The sequence below is a fragment of the Callorhinus ursinus genome, unplaced genomic scaffold, assembly GCF_003265705.2.
Source record: "Callorhinus ursinus isolate GAN/ISIS: 27379988/994484 unplaced genomic scaffold, GSC_fseal_2.0 scaffold2, whole genome shotgun sequence".
NCBI classification, from domain to species: Eukaryota; Metazoa; Chordata; class Mammalia; order Carnivora; family Otariidae; genus Callorhinus; species Callorhinus ursinus.
Window position 1 is genome coordinate 36,264,260 of NW_027397064.1, and position 20,047 is coordinate 36,284,306.

Consider the following 20,047-nt stretch of genomic DNA (forward strand, 5'->3'; position numbering starts at 1 on the left):
GGGTTGTCTATGACACGCCGCGGGTGTGGGTTGTCTGTGACACGCCGCGGGTGTGGGTTGTCATGACATGCTCGGCATGGGTTGTCTGTGACACACCGCGGGTGTGGGTTGTCTGTGACACGCTGGGTGTGGGTTGTTGTGACACGCCAGGTGTGGGTTGTCTATGACACGCCGCGGGTGTGGGTTGTTGTGACACGCCGGCTGTGGGTTGTCTGTGACACGCCGGGGGTGGGTTGTCGTGACATGCCGCCGTGGGGGTGGGTTGTCTGTGACACACCGTGGGGGTGGGTTGCTTTATGATACTTAGCAAGCTCGGGGTCATTTTTCTCCTTGAAAGAATTTTAATATTAAAAGCCACATTTGGATCTACGTAAAACTGGAAATTTTCAGAATATATAAATAATAATAGTAATAACAATACAGTGTAAATGTGTAAATTATAAGAAAAAAACAATAGAATAGAATAGATTATATGTAATATAATATATATTATAACAGTATAATGGAAAAAATAGAGGAAACAGGCCAAGTATATGAACAAGCAGTTCTCAGAGAATGAATTGCAAATGGCCAGTAAACAAACATCTTAGAAGATGCCCAATCTCACTATTAAACAGGAAAACCGAAAAATGTGATACTATTTTCTCCCAATCAAATTTGCAATATTTTAAATGACTAATAATATCAAGTATTGTTGAGGATGTGGGAAATGAAGCACTGTCACACAGTAGCTCTCTTTGGAGGGTTGAGACTAAGGATTAAAACCAAAAGTGTGCATGACCCATGACACAGAAAGTCCATTTCTAAGATCTGTCCTCGACAAATACTTGCATGTTTGCATAAGGAGTCATTTTATGGATGTTCACAGCAGCATTGTTTGAATAAAGAAATACTGGAAACAAATGAAATACCTATCAATGGAGAGAATGTCTAAAAAGTATAGTGTTTTAATATTGGAATATGTGTGGTAAATAAAAGGAATGGACTCATACTGTAAGTGTCAACAGAGATATGAAAAATACGTTGTTGGGTGAAATGATTCAGAGTGTCAATTCAGAAACAATTCAGAAATTCAGAATGTTACTGTAACAGGAGACAATATTCAGAAGGTTATTATGATATGATAGAATCTATGTAAAAGCATACTTATAAAACACTGTAGATTTTTAAAAATTATTGTGTAATGTTTTAAATACACAAAAAGAATATTGTACTGACGACTCAGCTTAATTCTCTCAATTTTTCCATGGTACATAGATTGGCATGTGAAGGGATAAAAGAAACTGGAAGCTTATGTACCAGGCTCAGAGCAGTGGTTTTGTTTGTTTGTTTGTTTGTTTTTCAGGAAGTAGGGAGAGTCCAGCATTGAGGATAATCCTCAAGAGGAATTTACCCAAATATGTAAATCCATTTTTTAAAAAAAAATGCATTTTCATGCATTATTCGTATGAACAAAACATGAAGTAAAATAGGACTGTTGCTTTTCTTCGTGATAGGCAGATTTTCATAGCTGCTGTTCAAACTGGCTCAGTGGAAGAGACATTGAGGAATCTCTGTTTTAACCAGAAAGCATCCTTCAATGAGAACTATTGATTTACGCCTGCCCTGGTCTTAGACCTAGGTTGGCATATTGTGCCATTGACAGATGCCCCCAGTTTCTATCCCTGAGTCCCTGACTCTGCTCTGCTAATAGTGAGCAAGCAATTAGGTAGTGCTTATCCTGTGCCAGAAAGTGATCTCGGGGCTGTTGTGGTTCATCCTTCTCAACTGTTCAATATTTCTACAAAAGTGGGCTCATTCCATATGTAATATTTCAGTACTTGCTTTTTTCATGTAACATTGTTAAGAAGTCTTATAAATCATCACAGCTGCCTCATATGGTTATATAGGAATTTATTTAACCAACTCTTCTTTGTCTAACCCCAAAGTTTCCAGTATTTTACTTTTATGATTAACCTTTTATAATACATTCATGAGGATTAGTCTTAACATTAACCCATAGTTACTTCCTTTAGAAACATGTTATAGAGCATTCTAGTGCACACATACACAAAGACAGAAATAGATTGTGTATAAGAGGGAGAGAGGGAGAGAGGGAGAGAGAGGGAGGGGGGAGGGAGAAGATAGAGTGAGACTAAAGGTAAGATTTCAACACGCAGTGGCAAAAGCAGGTGGACACAGGTCTGGGCAGGTACCACACACATGCACTGTGCCCCTCCTTAGTGTCCTGGTGGTAAGGAGCTACTGGGTTGAGATGCTTAGATTCAAAATGTGGTGATAAAATGGCATTTGGAGAGACAGCAAAAGAGTCCATCAGATTCTAGAGCTCTGTCACCTTTGGGTGGTCATGGACTTCCGTGGTCCCACCCTTCCTGGGTGTGCTTACCCCTTGCCTCTGTTCTACAGCTGGGGGTCTATCTGTGGGGTCAGCTCTCGTGATTGTGGAGGGAAGAGAGCAGGAGAAAGAAGTAACAACCGCACCAGCAAGGAACAAGTTGTTAACCTGAAAATGTCTTTTCAAATGGGGCTGCGCAACCAAGGTTACCTACAAATCCAACAGCAGTCGTGGCTCCTCATCACTTACTCACCTGGGGTGAGCCTTAGGAACATCCTGGAAGAGACTATGACTGGGCCACTTTATATATGGAAATGTCATTTTATTTTTACTGAGGAGAAGAGCCACTAACTGAGAAAATAGTGTAAGAAAAAGCATCTTAATCCTCCCTATTTTTATGAAGAAACATAAAATTTCAAATGCACTAGCTTTCTTAAAAATGTTCAATAGAAAATATTTCAAACATAACAGAAAATGTGGAGAATAATATAAGTAATACCCAGGTACACCAAGCTTTAAGAAATCTTAACATTTTTTCCATGTTTGTAGCATATCTTTTTTTTTTTTTTTAGATTTTATTTATTTATTTGAGAGAGTCAGAGAGAGAGAGAGATTGTGCACGAGATGGGGAGGGTCAGAGGGAGAAGCAGACTCCCCATTGAGCGGAGAGTCTGATGTGGGGCTTGATCCTTACTTGATGCTTATTTCATCCTTTCTCCCCCCACCCCACCCTAGAAGCAACCACTATCCAGAATTGATATCTGTTTTCTTTAGCCACATTTATTATTTTTATTTCATGAGTGTGCATCCACAGACCACATATAGAATTGCTTTGTAAATTTAAAAAATTTTTATAACTGGCATTATGCCGTAGGTATTACTTTGCAACTTCATTTGTTCATTCATGTTGTGTTTTTGAAGTGCATCTGTTTATGTATATATAAAACTTCAGTTCCTTCATTTCCGTGACAGTGTGGCATTCCATTGTACAAAAATACCATAATGTATTTATCCATTTTCCTCTTGACCAACATTTAAGATTCCAGTTTCTTGCTGTTACAAACATGCTGCAGTGAACATTCTTACACACATGTGAGAGTTTGTCCAGGGTATACAATTGGGGGTTGCTGGGTAGTAGGGCACACGTATTGTCAATTTTACTAGGTAGCACCAATTGCTTCCCAAAGGCGGTTGTACCAATTCACGCTCCCACTGCCGTATGTTAAGTCTTAATATTACTCCATACCCTTGCTAACTTTTGGCATTGTCCTACTTTATAATTTTCACCAATTTGATGGGTGTGAAATGGTATGTTAATGTTGCTGTCATTTGCCTCTCCCTCTTGAATTTTGAGAAATATATTTTCATAGGTGTCTTGCCATTTAGGGTTCTTCTTGCATTAGCTTTTGAAGTTTATGCACATGCAATGCAAAATTTACTCTGTCAAAGACTATGAATAATAAAGTATGTATTTCTGTTTCATATTATTATAACCAGTGTTTGGAGCTAAAAGGAGAAAGATGGGAAAGAAGGAAATGAAATCAAGGGAGACTATATACACATATATATTTGAAAATAGATACATGAAAATGGAGAAAAAGAGAGAGAGAGATGGACAGGGGGAGAGAGGAATGAATGTAAGGAATGGAGAGAAAAATGGGGACAGTGGAAGGGAAGCTTAATCAGTATTTAGTTGAATGGCTAGTGTTGAAGTGAGGCACAGCGCCTAAGAGCTTGGGCTTTGAAGTCAGACTGCCTGGGTTCAAATCTGCCCCTTCCTAGTTGGGTACCTGGAGCATATTCTCATGGCCTTAATTCCTTCATCTACAAAATTGGCATCTTAATAGCATCTCCCTGTTCAATGGACTACACGTACGTTAGTGTACAGAGTAAGAGCTCAGATTATGTTAGTGATTTTTTAACAAGGCTCTTAGCAGTTGCACAGCTGTAATAATAGAATTGTAGCTCTTTAGAACTAAAGGGAGCTCCTACGCAAATGAGTCTCCAAGTCTGGGCTCTACCGCTTAGCATTTAGATCTGTGCTGTCCAACACGATAGTCACAAACCAGCTGTGGCTACTAAGCACGTGATGTGTGGCCAGTTTCAGTGCAGATGTGCTGTAAGGGTAAAATACACATTGGATTTTGAAGCTTTTGCATGAAAAAAAAGAATGTAAATGAGGTCAATAATTTTAAACTCAATTACATGATATTTTGGATATATTGAGTTAAATAAAATATATTACTAAAGTTATATATACTTATTATATATACAAGTATATATCCCCTTTTTAATGTGGCTACTAGAAAACTTAAAATTGCATCCTTTGCTCACATCACATTTCCGTTGGACAGCGCTGACTTTGAGGCTCTGAGTCTGAGCTGATGCGGTATCCATAGCAGGTATCGCATCTGACCCACATAGTGTTCCTTCCTCTAAACATGCTGAAGGAAGGGGTGCCTAGACTGGGGAAAGAGACATCATGCAGACGGCTAGGTGACAGCTCAGACCCAGAGTGTGCTGTGGCCAAGTGTTCTCCCTCTCAGATGACTGGTTCGACTTTGTGAGATCAAGTTCCTTAAACAAGGAAAAGGGTGAGCAGAAGGGCCAGCTCGAGGCATGCTTCCCCCTGGGAGGAGACTTGCACCCAGCCCTTTAGGATGTTCACTCCAGAGCAGTTAACCCAGGACTTCCTGCTGCAGTGAAGGGAGATACCTACTGCCTTTGATTCTTAGCATGCCCAAGCTGATTTTATTTGATCCTGTTGATGTAAGGGGCTTGAGCCTCCTCAGGTAAGCTGCCTGGATGGAGTTAGTAGAATTAGGATTCAAAACTTGATGAACTAAGCAACAATTTATAGGTGGCTTTCAACCTTGACAGTGTATTAAAATAACCTTGGGTCTTGGGGAGCTTTTAAAAACTATTTGTGCCTGGCCCCATCTCAAACCAATGAAATCAGAATGGGGGGAGGGGAGGAGAGACTTTCTCTCTTTGTTTTAGGAAGTACTATGTTCTTATTTTCTAGAATTAATATTGTTGATGGTATTTGTTCTTCAGTTAAAGAAAAAAAGTAGTGTAAGTTCTATGATTTGTTATTTCTTTTTTAGCTGGTGGCTTAAACTAAATTTCTAGCTCACTTTTTTTTTTTTTTTAAGAGAGTGAGTGGGGGTAAGGGCAGAGGGAGAGAGAGAATATTAAGCAGACTCCACGCCCAGATGGAGCCCAGTGCAGGGCTCGATCTCACCACCCTGAGATCACGACAGAACCAAGAGCCAGACGCTTAACTGACTGAGCCACCTAGGCGCCCCTCTAGCTCACTTTGACCCATGAAAGTCACCTGTTGCCTTTTTCTTTTTTTCCTTTTTAAAACTAGGTTTCTATTTTTCAGCTCTCAGCTGTCCTTGGCCTCAGAGAGATGAACCAATCCTTGCTTCCACTTGACTCATTTTCTTGGCCCTTGTTCCAGAGGCATCCCATCTGTACTTCCCCTCTTCTGCCTTACTTTCTAGTTTCTTTGATTCATCCCTGCACTCTTCTTCCTCGTGAGCTTCCTTCCTTGTTGTCCTGAGGCTAACATTGGCTCCTCTTATTGCATCTACAAAGACATCACACATACTTCTCTTATCCTTCTCTTTTATTTCACAAAATTTTCCATCTGAGCAAAAGACTGATCAAAACCCCGAACCCCAGGAATGCCTAGGCGGCTCATTCAGTTAAGCATCTGCATTCAGCTCAGGTAGATTTCAGGGTCCTGAGATGGAGCCCTGCTTCAGGCCCCTTGATCAGTGGGGAGTCTGCTCTCCCTCTGACCCCCCCCTTGCCCCCACTCATGCTCACTCACTGTCTGTCTCAAATAAATAAAATCTTTTTTTAAAAAAAAACCCTGAACCCCAAAAAAGGAGGTTTCTGTGGTTCAGTTGTAGATTTGATGGGCTTGCACTCAGGGAGAATTGAGAGACTATCATGGAAGGGAGGGCATACTCTACTCTCTTGGAATCCATTCACATGGAGCTTTTGTTCCCTGATTGGTGACGTGGCTCCCAGAAAGTTGAGCATGAGGGCACGTCCCTGAGTGTGAGCTGGTTCTGGCTCATGTGTGAACCTGTCTGCCTGCCCCATAGTGGAAAGAACTATGAGCAACCTGCATAGGCTTCCTGTTATGTCTGTCCAAAAGCTCCATGGAAGCTGACTGCTTCCTACCAAGATATCTGGCTAGTCCCAGAGAAATAATCAAGATTCTTGGATAGAACAGATTTCTGCTAATCCCCTCAGCCGGGATCAAGTCTCATCAAATTCAACTTTACAAGATTTGTTTGAAATCCAGCTGACCTCTAGTATACCTTTGTTAGAAGGCTGCTCATCTTTGACAGTTTGCCAAGAAGGGTATTTTGTGCCCTGTGAGATAAGTATACTTAAGGACTAAAAATAATATATGTGACTATATATTTTATATATAAAATGTTATATTTATGTATAATTATATATTTTATATATGTATGTATATATTTATATATGTACACACATATCTGAAAAGTTCTTCATTCTTCAGGATCTATATTTCCCTACTCCTGGAGAACCTTAGCCCTTTCACAACTGTGTCTCCTGTCCAAGGAGATACCGTGCCTCTCATCTAGCCTTTACCCAATTCTTGTGCCATTTTCAGCTCCTGATTTCACTTTCTCTACTGTACTGGGTCTCTCCTCCTGTCTGGTGGCTAGAAAGTGCATGACTGATACAAAGAAAAAACAAAACAAAATATGGTGGTTGTACCAGGCAAATGAGAGCACAAGATATCACATTTGACTTAACATGAGTAGAATTTCCCCTGACGACATTATGCCTCTAACTTGTGCTTTTGCTTCCAGGAGCTCGTGTAAATGCCAAGGACAACATGTGGCTGACCCCACTGCACCGGGCTGTTGCCTCCAGAAGTGAAGTGAGTGATTATCTTATTTAATCTAGTACCTCCAGGCCCTGGAAAGAGAAAAATGCTTTCTGCTGAACTAGGGATTCTTGCTTGTGAACAAAAGGTTTCTAATGCAAGAAGGTTACCAGAATTGAACAGTTGACTTTTTGGAGCACCTCCTGCATGCCAGGCGTGATGCTTGGGGTGGGGGGTGACTGGAGTAGTCCAAGGTGGACGGTGTAATCCTTGGCTTCAGTGAGTTCACAGTCTGGAGGGGGTGGCAATCAGGTAAGCATGTCAGTACAGTATCGTAACTTGGTTGGAGGAGGAAGCAAACAACTGCTTGAATAGAGAAGTCTTCCAAGAAGGGATGTCAATTGAGCTGGTCCTTGGAGGATGAGTAGGCACTTACGAAGCCAGGGGAAGGAGGGAGGGTGAAGGCAAGGGGATAAACATGCTAGAGGACAGGGGGCATGGAAATGAATAAATGGTGGGTTCAGCTGGATGTAGATGGAACAAGGGGTGTAGTGGAGATAAGTCTGATAGCAGGGGCTGGGTCACATGGCAGAGGGCTGGGGGTCCTCTGAGCATTGGGGTGTGGCCACAGAGATAAGTATGAAGCTGACAGCATTTGGAACCTCGTGAGGGTGAGGTAGAAGAGAGGCCACTGGGTGAATGGCGGGGCCATTAATTGAGAAGGCAGAGGCGGAGGAGCAGGGAAAGGAAGCCAGTCAGTTCTGTCTGAATGTGCTGAATTTGGCAAACATGTCACCAGAATGTAAGCTCCAGAAGGGCAGGAATCTGTGTTTTGTTCCCTGATGTATCCCAAGCCTGGTCCATTGTAGGTGCTCATGAAAGAATTTATTTTGCATTCTGGAAATGCAGGTGACGATGGCTATTAGATGATTATTATTCATACAGGTCTCGCACTTAGGAACTGAGAGGCTGGTCGTTGAAACTATAGCAAGTGGATCAGCTGGTTCAGGGAAAGTATAAGTGCCGAGAAGAGAAAACCAGTGTGGGTGAGGGGTGGTGGGGAATGCTGGTGACTTTGAGCCTTGAAACCTGGTCAGGGGTGATGCTCACCATCAAGGGAGCCAAGAGGCTCTTACCCAGGAGGCACTTGTCACCGGATGACTAGTCTTTATAGCTGATTTTACCAAATGAGGTTCCTCGGCTGCCAGCGAAGGTATACCTAGGAGCAAGGGCTGTTGCCGAGGATGCCCTACTAATGTAGCAGGTGTCAGAGGCTGTCATCAGTCTCAGCCTTTTCTCTGCGGCAACTGTCTGGTACATGACAGTTACCTCAGTGCTCACAATCTTCCTTGCTGTGCTGTGTGATTTGAGGAGTTTTTATAAGGTGTAGGCTGTGTTCTCTTTCCTAAGAGCCTGCATGGCATAAGGGAGGCAAATGATCCTAAGTTGCCCAGTTCATACCCTGGGGAATCTGGAATCTTCTTATGGTCCCGTATTTCATATCTGTTTTTCCTGGGAAAGCAGGAACAGTGGGCTACTTGAGTCTGTATGACCAGCTTCATGAGACCAGCTCCTTTACAGACGAGTATTTCCTGGTCTTTTAAGACCATGTGGTCTTCAGTAAATTTCTTTTTAAGTATCTTTTGAAAAGTGTGGGTTTGTTTCCTCTTTTAACAAAAACCAGGTCTTTTAAGCTAAAAAAAAAATTCATTAAGCACTTCCTATATGCCAGGCCTTGTGCTTAGGAGGCATGTGGTCTAGTGGGACAGAAAGACATAAGACCAGATGATTTCAGAACTATGTGATCTTTCCCAAGTGATCTCCCCCTTTGTTAGCTCAGCTACTTGCTTCAGGCCTCAAAACATCCATTTGCAGCAACCCTCAGCTTGCCTTCTTTACGTGTCTTTAGTGTATTTGAGTTCAGTCAACCCAATGATGGATCAATCTTTGTATCTGAGAAAGACATTCGTTGCTTCTCTAAGGAACCAGCTCCCTCTGCAGGTTTGCTGGAGGAAAAAAATCCCTTACAGGTGTCTCTTGCCGGGAAGGAATTAAATGCAAACAGACCCTGAGTTGTAAATAATCAGGGTCATATGTAAACTTGCGAGAGAAGATGTCTTTATATTAATATCTATCACAACAAGTTGGAAAGTTTCTTATGAAAATTGGAGTCTTTGTAACCGTCATTGGAACTGACTGTGAACATCTTAACTCCAGCACATTGCTGGGCCATGGCGGTTCTAAATTCAGATTTCTTGCTTCCTTTGAATTTGTTGCTCTTGCCATTACATTGTGCCTCCCCTAAACCATAGCTGAGGCAAGAGAAGCAGGCTAGATGGGGAAACGACAGAGAAGGTTTGGATTGGTGTTTTGAACCTTGGCTGCCAAAGGGGATCTGTGCACTCAGTGTGAAAGCTGGCACATCTCTCCGTCGCTTAGATTGGCAAAGACCGGTATTACTTACATGAATATGAATTAAAAACCATTTCTTCATCGAAAGGCTTATAAACTCTCTACTGTCCTCAAAGCCCTTTGCTTCTAAATTGTAGGTAATTGATGCTTCCGGGTTCAATCAGGGAACCAGAACCACCAAGGGAGATACAGGATAAAATCTTTATTATAGTAACTAGACCTTCCACAGTTGTGTGAGCTGCTGGAGAAGTTTGTGTCAGGCTGTCCCCTTGGGTTCTGGTGGTCTGAAGTCACTGTGGGCGGGCAGGGTCTGCCGTTGGGGGAAAAAAAGCTGGACGTGAAAGGGGAGAGAACAAAAACAAATTGGAAGCCCTGACTGTTTCTTAACTGCCTCAACATGTGGAGTTGGGTGACTTGCAGAAGGGGCTGTGAGCTTCACCTTAGAGCTTGCAGGGGGCACCTGGCCCGAGGAGGGGAGAAACTGAGGCAGATACTGCAAGTTCTGAAGACACACCAGCTATGCCCTATGCCAACATGCGGCTCCTGCTGGTCGGTAAGGATGTGCGCAAGCTCCAACAGGTCCTGGCGCCCAGCACACCAGTCAGCCTGTGCTTTCATCTGTGCCTTCCAAAATGTATGAAGATCTCTCTTGTGGCAAACGGGCCTGGGGAGGGGATCCTGAGAAATGTAGTTGGAATGTAGGCTAAGTTGACACAGTATAAAACTACCCCTGAAATTGTTACTCTATCCTAATTAAAAAGGCCTTCTAGATAGTAAGTTCCTTGAAATGAGTGCCACACCTGTTTGCTTGTCATTGTATTTCTAGTGTCTTGCCTGCTCAGTAAACAGTTGTTTTTTTTTTAAAGTGTTTTCTTTTTAAATTTTTTAAAAAGCTTTTATTTATTTGAGAGAGAGAGAGCATAAGCAGGGGGAGCTGCAGAGGGAGAGGGAGAAGCAGACTCCCTGCTGAGCAAGGAGCCCGACGTGGGGCTCCATCCCAGGACCCTGGGATCATGACCTGAGCCGAAGGCAGATGCTTAACTGACTGAGCCACCCAGGTGCCCCTAAACACTTGTTTTCTGAGTGATTCCTTAAAGCCTGGCCTTCTAACGTAACCTATGTTAATGTGATTCTCTGTACAACTGCTAACGTAGAACTAGTTTGCACCACAGAGAACGCTGGTGGTAATCATCTTGCATGCATGCAAGGTAAACCGATTTGAAGCTTACTTCTGGAAGTGTAGCCCTGGAAGCCATTTAAACCACTGGAACCTGAAAAATCAGGATGAGTTTCAAAATTGTATGCAGCATAGGTATCTGTGTAAGTCAGAGATACCCGTATAAGTCAAGATTTCTGAGCTTTCTTTCCATTCAGGCAAATTTTATGTTCCAATTTCTATGCCTGGAAAAATAATGTTTGTTGCTTAATTTATTTCCTGAGCCTGTAATAGCAATAGGAGTATCAGATCATCCTATTGATTAAACATCCACCCATGCCTGACAGAAAAGCTCCTACACAGACAGGAAAGTAGATCAAGACAGGGTCATACCCGCTGAAAATTGTCCAGCGTTGGATTGGGTTCTGGAGATAAACTTTCAAGACTTTTCTTGGTACTGACCAGGCTGTACCGTGTGCTTCCTTCTGATCCAGAACCCACCCCTCCCCATGTTTGGGGTTCCCAGGGAGGAGACAACCAAACACATAAATGGAGCCAAGCAGCACTGTCTCCCCAGGGCCTTAAACTCACCCCCCCCATTACTCCCACTCCTGAGAAGACATGAAAATAATCTCTTGCCAAAATATTAGGGAAACATATTTTGAAATTCGAGATAACGTAGATGAGCAAGATTTGGGGCTTACAGGGAGAATTTCCTGAAGCATTGTGAATTATTTCATATTGTTTCTCCTGTTTAGCTTATTCTTGCTGCTTTTTTGTTTTTCTTTCTTGGAAAAGAGCAGCCCTGGGGACAGGAATTAAATCCATACGAACCTGGCCAGTTTAATACATGTTTATTGAAGCCCACTCAATGGAAGGCACTGTTAATGTGTGCTACAGGGGCCTTGAAAGGGTACAAAGGGTGTCTTCTAGGACATGGTATTTAGGGCAGACAACCAGGCACACAGCCTACCGTGGCCTACATCCAAATGCAGCTGGCCTTTCACACATGCCTTTTCTTTTTAAAGATTTTATTTATTTATTTGACAGAGAGAGATAGTGAGAGCAGGAACACAAGCAGGGGGAGTGGGAGAGGGAGAAGCAGGCTTCCCACCAAGCAGGGAGCCTGATGCAGGGCTTGATCCCAGGACCCTGGGATCATGACCTGAGCTGAAGGCAGACTTTTTTTTTTTTTTTAAGTATTTATTTATTTATTTATTTATTTATTTTGCATTTTATTTTATTTTTATTATGTTATGTTAATCACCATACATTACATCATTAGTTTTTGATGTAGTGTTCCCTGATTCATTGTTTGGGTATAACACCCAGTGCTCCATGCAATACGTGCCCTCTTTAATACCCATCACCAGGCTAACCCATCTCCCTGCCCCCACCCCTCTAGAACCATCAGTTTGTTTCTCAGAGTCCATAGTCTCTCATGGTTCGTCTCCCCCTCCCATTCCCCCCCTTCATTCTTCCCTTCCTGCTATCTTCTTTTTTTAACATATAAATTATTATTTGTTTCAGAGGTACAGGTCTGTGATTCAACAGTCTTGCACAATTCACAGCTCTCACCATAGCACATCCCCTCCCCAATGTCTATCACCCAGCCACCCCATCCCTCCCACCCCCACTCCAGCAACCCTCGGTTTGTTTCCTGAGATTAAGCATTCCTCATCAGTGAGGTCATATGATACATGTCTTTCTCTGACTTATTTCGCTCAGCATAACACCCTCCAGTTCCATCCATGTCGTTGCAAGTGGCAAGATTTCATTCCTTTTGTTGGCTACATAATATTCCATTGTGTATATATTCCACATCTTCTTTATCCATTCATCTGTTGATGGACATCTTGGCTCTTTCCACAGTTTGGCTATTGTGAACATTGCTGCTATAAACATCAGGGTGCACGTACCCCTTTGGATCCCTACATTTGTATCTTTGGGGTAAATACCCGGTAGTGTAATTGCTGGGTTGTAGGGTAGCTCTATTTTCAACTTTTTGAGGAACCTCCATACTGTTTTCCAGAGTGGTTGCACCAGCTTGCATTCCCACCAACAGTGTAGGAGGGTTCCCCTTTCTCCACATCCCCGCCAACATCTGTCGTTTCCTGACTTGTTAATTTTAGCCATTCTGACGGGTGTGAGGTGGTATCTCATTGAGGTTTTGATTTGGATTTCCCTGATGCCGAGCGATGTTGAGCACTTTTTCATGTGTCTGTTGGCCATTTGGATGTCTTCTTTGGAAAAATGTCTGTTCATGTCTTCTGCCCATTTCTTGATTGGATCATTTGTTCTTTGGGTGTTGAGTTTAAGAAGTTCTTTATAGATTTTGGATACTAGCCCTTTATCTGATATGTCATTTGCAAATATCTTCTCCCATTCTGTTGGTTGTCTTTTGGTTTTGTTGACTGTTTCTTTTGCTGTGCAGAAGCTTTTTATCTTGATGAAGTCCTAATAGTTCATTTTTGCCCTTTCTTCCCTTGCCTATGGCGATGTATCTAGGAAGAAGTTGCTGCGGCTGAGGTCGAAGAGGTTGCTGCCTGTGTTCTCCTTTAGGATTTTGATGGACTCCTGTCTCACATTTAGGTCTTTCATCCATTTTGAGTCTATTTTTGTGTGTGGTGTAAGGAAATGGTCCAGTTTCATTCTTCTGCGTGTGGCTGTCCAATTTTCCCATCACCATTTGTTGAAGAGACTTCTTTTTTCCATTGAACATTCTTTCCTGCTTTGTCAAAGATGAGTTGACCATAGAGTTGAGGGTCCATTTCTGGGCTCTCTATTCTGTTCCATGGATCTATGTGTCTGTGTTTGTGCCGGTACCATACTGTCTTGATGCTTTGTGATAGAGCTTGAAGTCTGGAATTGTGATGCCACCAGCTTTGCTTTTCTTTTTCAACATTCCTTTGGCTATTTGGGGTCTTTTCTGGTTCCATACAAATTTTAGGATTATTTGCTCCATTTCTTTGAAACAAGTAGATGGTATTTTGATAGGGATTGCATTGAATGTGTAGATTGTTCTAGGTAGCATTGACATCTTCACAATATTTGTTCTTCCAGTCCATGAGCATGGAACGTTTTTCCATTTCTTTGTGTCTTCCTCAATTTCTTTCATGAGTATTTTATAGTTTCCTGTGTACAGATTCTTTGCCTCTTTGGTTAGACTTATTCCTAGGTATCTTATGGTTTTGGGTGCAATTGTAAATGGGATTGACTCCTTAATTTCTCTTTCTTCTGTCTTGTTGTTGGTGTATAGGAATGCCACTGATATCTGTGCATTGATTTTATATCCTGCCACTTTACTGAATTCCTGTATGAGTTCTAGCAGTTTTGGGGTGGAGTCTTTTGGGTTTTCCACATACAGTATCATATCATCTGCAAAGAGTGAGAGTTTGACTTCCTCTTTGCCGATTTGGATGCCTTTGATTTCTTTTTGTTGTCTGATTGCTGTGGCTAGGACTTCTAATACTATGTTGAATGGCAGTGGTGATAGTGGACATCCCTGCCATGTTCCTGACCTTAGGGGGAAAGCTTTTAGTTTTTCCCCATTGAGAATGATATTCACTGTCGGTTTTTCATAGATGGCTTTTATGATACTGAGGTATGTACCCTCTATCCCTATACTCTGAAAAGTTTTGATCAAGAAGGGATGCTGTACTTTGTCAAATGCTTTTTCTGCATCTATTGAGAGGATCATATGGTTCTTGTTCTTTCTTTTATTAATGTATTGTATCACATTGATTGATTTGTGGATGTTGAACCAACCTTGCAGCCCAGGGATAAATCCCACTTGGTCATGGTGAATAATCCTTTTAATGTACTGTTGGATCCTATTGGCTAGTATTTTGGTGAGAATTTTTGCATCCATGTTCATCAAGGATATTGGTCTGTAATTCTCCTTTTTGGTGGGGTCTTTGTCTGGTTTGGGGATCAAGGTAATAGTGGCCTCATAAAACTAGTTTGGAAGTTTTCCTTCCATTTCTATTTTTTGGAATAGGTTCAGAAGAATAGGTATTCTTATTTAAATATTTGGTAGAATTTCCCTAGGAAGCCATCTGGCCCTGGGCTTTTTTTTTGGCAGGGGGAGATTTTTGATGACTGCTTCAATTTCCTTAGTGGTTATAGGTCTGTTCAGGTTTTTTATTTCTTCTTGGTTCAGTTTTGGGAGTTTATACATCTCTGGGAATGCACCCATTTCTTCCAGATTATCTAATTTGCTGGCATATAGTTGCTCATAATATGTTCTTGTAATTGTTTGTATTTCTTCAGTGTTGGTTGTGATCTCTCCTCTTTCATTCATGATTTTATTTATTTGGGTCATTTCTCTTTTCTTTTTGATAAGTCTGGCCAGGGGTTTATCAATCTTATTAATTCTTTCAAAGAACCAGCTCCTAGTTTTGTTGATCTGTTCTACTGTTCTTTTGGTTTCTATTTCATTGATTTCTGCTCTGATCTTTATTATATCTCTTCTTCTGCTGGATTTAGGCTTTATTTGCTGTACTTTCTCTAGCTCCTTTAGGTGTAGGGTTAGGTTGTGTATTTGAGACCTTTCTTGTTTCTTGAGAAAGGCTTGTATTGCTATATACTTTCCTCTTAGGACTGCCTTTGCTGCATCCCAAAGATTTTGAACAGTTGTGTTTTCATTTTCATTTGTTTCCATGAATTTTTTTAATTCTTTAATTTCCTGGTTGACTCATTCATCCTTTAGTAGGATGCTCTTTAGCCTCCATGTATTTGAGTTCTTTCCGACTTTTCCTCCGAAGGCAGATGTTTAACGACTGAGCCACCCAGGCGCCCCCACACATTCCTTTTCTTTTCTTTTCTTTTCTTTTCTTTTTTTTTAAAGATTTTTTATTTATTTATTTGACAGACAGAGACATAGCAAGAGAGGGAACACAAGCAGGGGGAGTGAGAGAGGGAGAAGCAGGCTTCCCGCCGAGCAGGGAGCCTGATGCGGAGCTCGATCCCAGGACCCTGGGATCATGACCCGAGCCGAAGGCAGATGCTTAACGACTGAGCCACCCAGGTGCCCCCACACATTCCTTTTCTTTTAGAATGAATGGAGAGTACCACCAAAGGAGAATTGCTGAACTTTTCACTTTCCTGTTCTGGAAGCTGTCTTTTGGCTAGCAGAGTTAAAAAGGATTGTATCCTGACTTTAGGCTATAGAAATGAGGATGTTGTGTCCAAATATATATTGTCACAATGAGCACTTATGGGGCACTTAGTGTGTGCTAGGCAGTATGCTGAGCACTTTCTGTGCGCTATTCCATTTTAACCTCTGAGCCACTCTTTGAGACTGATAGTGCTCTTAATCCTAATTTAGGAAACATAATCTCAGAGAAGTTAGGGAACGAGCCAAACATGCCACAGCCAGTAAGTGGAGGAGTGTGTAACTCGAGAACCTGCTCTCTTAACCACCATGCTCTGCTGCTTCCCTCAGATTCCATGAGCACCCTGGTGGATACTGTGCCAACCAATAAAATGGGTCTGCTTTTGTGTCTATGCAGACAGAAGTCCCGACAAGTATAAAAATGGTTCCCAGAGCTGAGCAGGATAAACATTTTATCTTACAGCTTAAATTTTAAAACTCATGTTTTCCCCCTTCTCTAAAAAACATTGTCATTATTGCGAGCAAAATGCTAGTAGACAGGAGGATTGGAAAAATTATATGGGAGACTAGAATGTTACTGCTTTCCCTAAATTATCTTTAGGGTTATAAAAAGTTGATTGCATATAGAACATAGTCCCTGGAATGGGAAAAAAGTAAGCATTTTGGGACCTATTAGTTAGAATGGAGATGAGTGATAGTCAGATTTACTGTGGATTCCAGTCATCTGGGGTGCTTGTCACAAGTACCTGTTCTAGAACCTCATCTCCAGAGATTTTGATGAAGCCTGGGGTTGTGCCCAGAAATCTGCATTTTAAAAAGAAGATTCTGATGCATGTGGTCTATATACCACACTCTGAGAGTTGAGATTGAAGACTGGGAATACTTTAGTATCTGGCCTTCCCAGTGTTGAAAGCCACCACCACCACCACCACCACTACTACTACTTCTTTAAGATTTAGTTATGTATTTAAGTCCAATTAATTAACATATAATGTATTATTTGTTTCAGGGGTACAGATCTGTGAATCATCAGTCTTATATAATACCTAGTGCTCATTACAACACATACCCTCCCCAGTGTCCATCACCCAGTTACCCCATCTCTCCACTCCCCTCCACTCCAGCAAACCTGCAGTTTGTTTCTTAGGATTAAGGGTCTCTTATGGTTTGTCTCCCTCTCTGGTTTCATCTTGTTTCATTTTTTTCCTCTGAAAGCCAGCATTTCTTGAATAGTTTCCTTTGAGTTCATTCATATCCCAAAGTCTCCAGTGAGTCCCCGTTGTACTGCTAGTTCTTAGAATAATTGTACCCTAATAATAATTCTAATAACAAAGGGTGAGTTTAATTTAATAATGAGTACTTTTGGAGGAATTTTCGATTAATTGAATGACTTAATTGGGTACCGATTTATGCAGTGCTTACAGAATATGAAATTGCTCTAATCAATAGAGGATAAAAGCCTCAAATGATTTCAGTAATAGAGTAAATGCCTTCAGGACTTGAATGCAGCCTCAGGGACATCAGCCCATGGTAAATGTGGTTAGGTTATAGAAATGTATCCTGTCTTTAGGCTATAGAAATGAGGATGTTGTGTCCAAATATATATTGTCACAGTGAGCACTTATTGAGCACTTAGTGTGTGCTAGGCAGTATGCTGAGCACTTTCTGTGCGCTATTCCATTTTAACCTCTGAGCCTTACTTAGAGAGTTTGCTAATGATTATACCACTATATTTATTCTATCCAAATATATTGAGTATATGATATGCACAAAGCTTTGGGGAGAGTACAGAAAATTGTGTAAGACTCAGACCCCAGTCTAAAGCAACTTACAGTTTACAAAATTTGACATTGTTTATGCCTGGCAGGACTCTGGATAGTCATAAACAATTACTTTTCCATGAGTAATTTATGACCACTTAAATGCAATGCACATTTGAGAGGGAAGAAACAAATATTAAGGGCAATAGTTTTTAAGACACATGCATCCTGTTTCTTCTCGTCTTTTCCATGTGCCACAGTGTATGTTTCTACTTCTTACTACAGAGTTGGAGTGGCCTTTTGTGAAAAGAGAAAGTCATAAAAAGTAGAAATAAACTGACTGCAAATGCCATCTCCAGTTCCCTTCTGTGTGACATCCCATGACAGTTCCTCCCTCTCTTATTTCCATGATTGATATAGCACAGCCTCCTATGGAGCGTAATCCAAGGAGGTGTGCAGTCCTAAGACTGACTGCTAACTGGGCTGATGCCTCCATTCAGAAGAAATGCTGGAATCCTCACACATGTTTATTCATTAAAAAAGAAACAAAGGCTTTGAAGGAGCATTACTCACAGTGTGGCTTGTGTACCGGTCTCAGCCTGTGAGCTTTTGTCTTAAGACTGTTGTGAAAAGAGTAAGCATTCAGAAACTTTTAGAGCTCTTTGATAGAGTCATGTCATGCCTGCTAAATATGATTAATAATAAAAGAATCGAGTTCATGATTTCTCTTTGTCTTTTTTCATTTTATTATTCTACTAATTACTTTTTATTGTATTTTTTTAAGATTTATTTATTTATTGAGAGAGAGAGTGTGAGCAGGAGGGACAGAGAGAGAGGGAGAGAGAGAATCTCAAGCAGATTCTGTCTTGAGTGCAGAGCCCGAGGCAGGGCTTGATCTCAAGACCCTGAGATCACGACCTGAGCCAAAACCAAGATGGCCAGTTAACTGACTGAGCCACCCAGGTGCCCCAACTTTTTATTGTATTTTACAAAAGTATTGACTCATGATGAATTTGAGATAATTTTTTAAAAACTGGTCCTTCACCACAGAGAAGCACTATTTAAGTATCTTTTCTTGATTCAGAAAGTGTTCAGCTTCCCTTCTCCCATATTAGTTTTCTTTTTATCTTGCAAATTTTTGTCAGAGTAGGCCCCTAGACATGAAATTTTTAGCCAGTGTGTGAAACTGGAAAAGAGAGACTTCTTTTGATTACAAAAATCATTAATTTCCTAAATAGCCATAAAATTACTCTCTCTTGAAACCAAGTTGAAGTGCTTTCAAGATTAAAATTTTTGAAAGAGAAATGCAATTTTAGAAAAGGAAATTATCTTTTTTATTAACATATAATGTATTACTTGTTTCAGGGGTACAGGTCTGTGATTCATGAGTCTTACACAATTCACAGCGCTCACCATAGCACATACGCTCTCTAGTGTCCATCACCCAGCCGCCCCATCTTTCCCACCCCCCGCCACTCCAGCAACCCTCAGGTTGTTTCCTGAGATTAAGGGTCTTTTATGGTTTGTCTCTCTCTCCGGTTTCGTCCCATTTCATTTTTTCCTTTCTTCCCCCAGGATCCTCTGCCTTGTTTGTCAAATTCCACATATCAGCGAGATCATATGATAATTGTTTTTCTCTGATTGACTTATTTTGCTTAGCATAATACCCTCTAGTTCCATCCATGTCATAGCACATGGCAGATTTCATTTTTTTTGATGGCTGCGTAATACTCCATTGTATATACACCACATCTTCTTTATCCATTCATCTGTTGACAGACATTGTGGCTCTTTCCATAGTTTGGCTATTGTGGACATTGCTGCTATAAACATCGGGGTGCACGTACCCCTTTGGATCACACTACATTTGTATCTTTGAGGTAAATACCCAGCAGTGCAATTACTGGGTTGTAGGGTAGCTCTATTTTCAACTTTTTGAGGAACCTCCATACTGTTTTCCAGAGTGGCTACACCAGCTTGCATTCCCACCAACAATAGGAGGGTTCCCCTTTCTCCGCATCCTCGCCAACATCTGTCGTTTCCTGACTTGTTAATTTTAGCCATTCTGACGGGTGTGAGGTGGTATCTCATTGTGGTTTTGATTTGTAGGAAATTATTTTTTTAAAGCAAAGCTTTGTTTTTTCTGAAGTATTATATTAAATTTCTATTAATGTATTAAGCAAGTTTGGCAGGGTAAAACTTCAGAGTTAAAAAAATTTAAATAAGGAGAGTTAACATTTAAAAACATTTATGTCAGTGTGCTTGGCCGATACTGTCCATTGAGTAAGCTGTGGCCTAGTAGAAAACACCCGAGCTAGATTCTTAATCAGCTCGGCTGACAGATCATTGCCCTTGACTCAGCCACCTTGCCTATAACATGAAGCTG

At 41.3% G+C, this 20,047-nt stretch overlaps 1 protein-coding gene across 9 annotated transcripts in view; it reads left to right on the forward strand.

Moving 5' to 3' along the window:
* The window catches only part of ANKRD44 (ankyrin repeat domain 44), a 321,875-nt gene that overhangs the window by 163,947 nt on the left and 137,881 nt on the right, over positions 1-20,047 (forward strand). For all 9 annotated transcript variants that reach the window (XM_073880874.1, XM_073880858.1, XM_073880849.1 and 6 more), the window contains one exon: positions 7,201-7,271. In XM_073880874.1, coding sequence (XP_073736975.1) covers positions 7,201-7,271 — 71 coding nt within the window. The remainder of the gene's footprint in view (positions 1-7,200; positions 7,272-20,047) is intronic.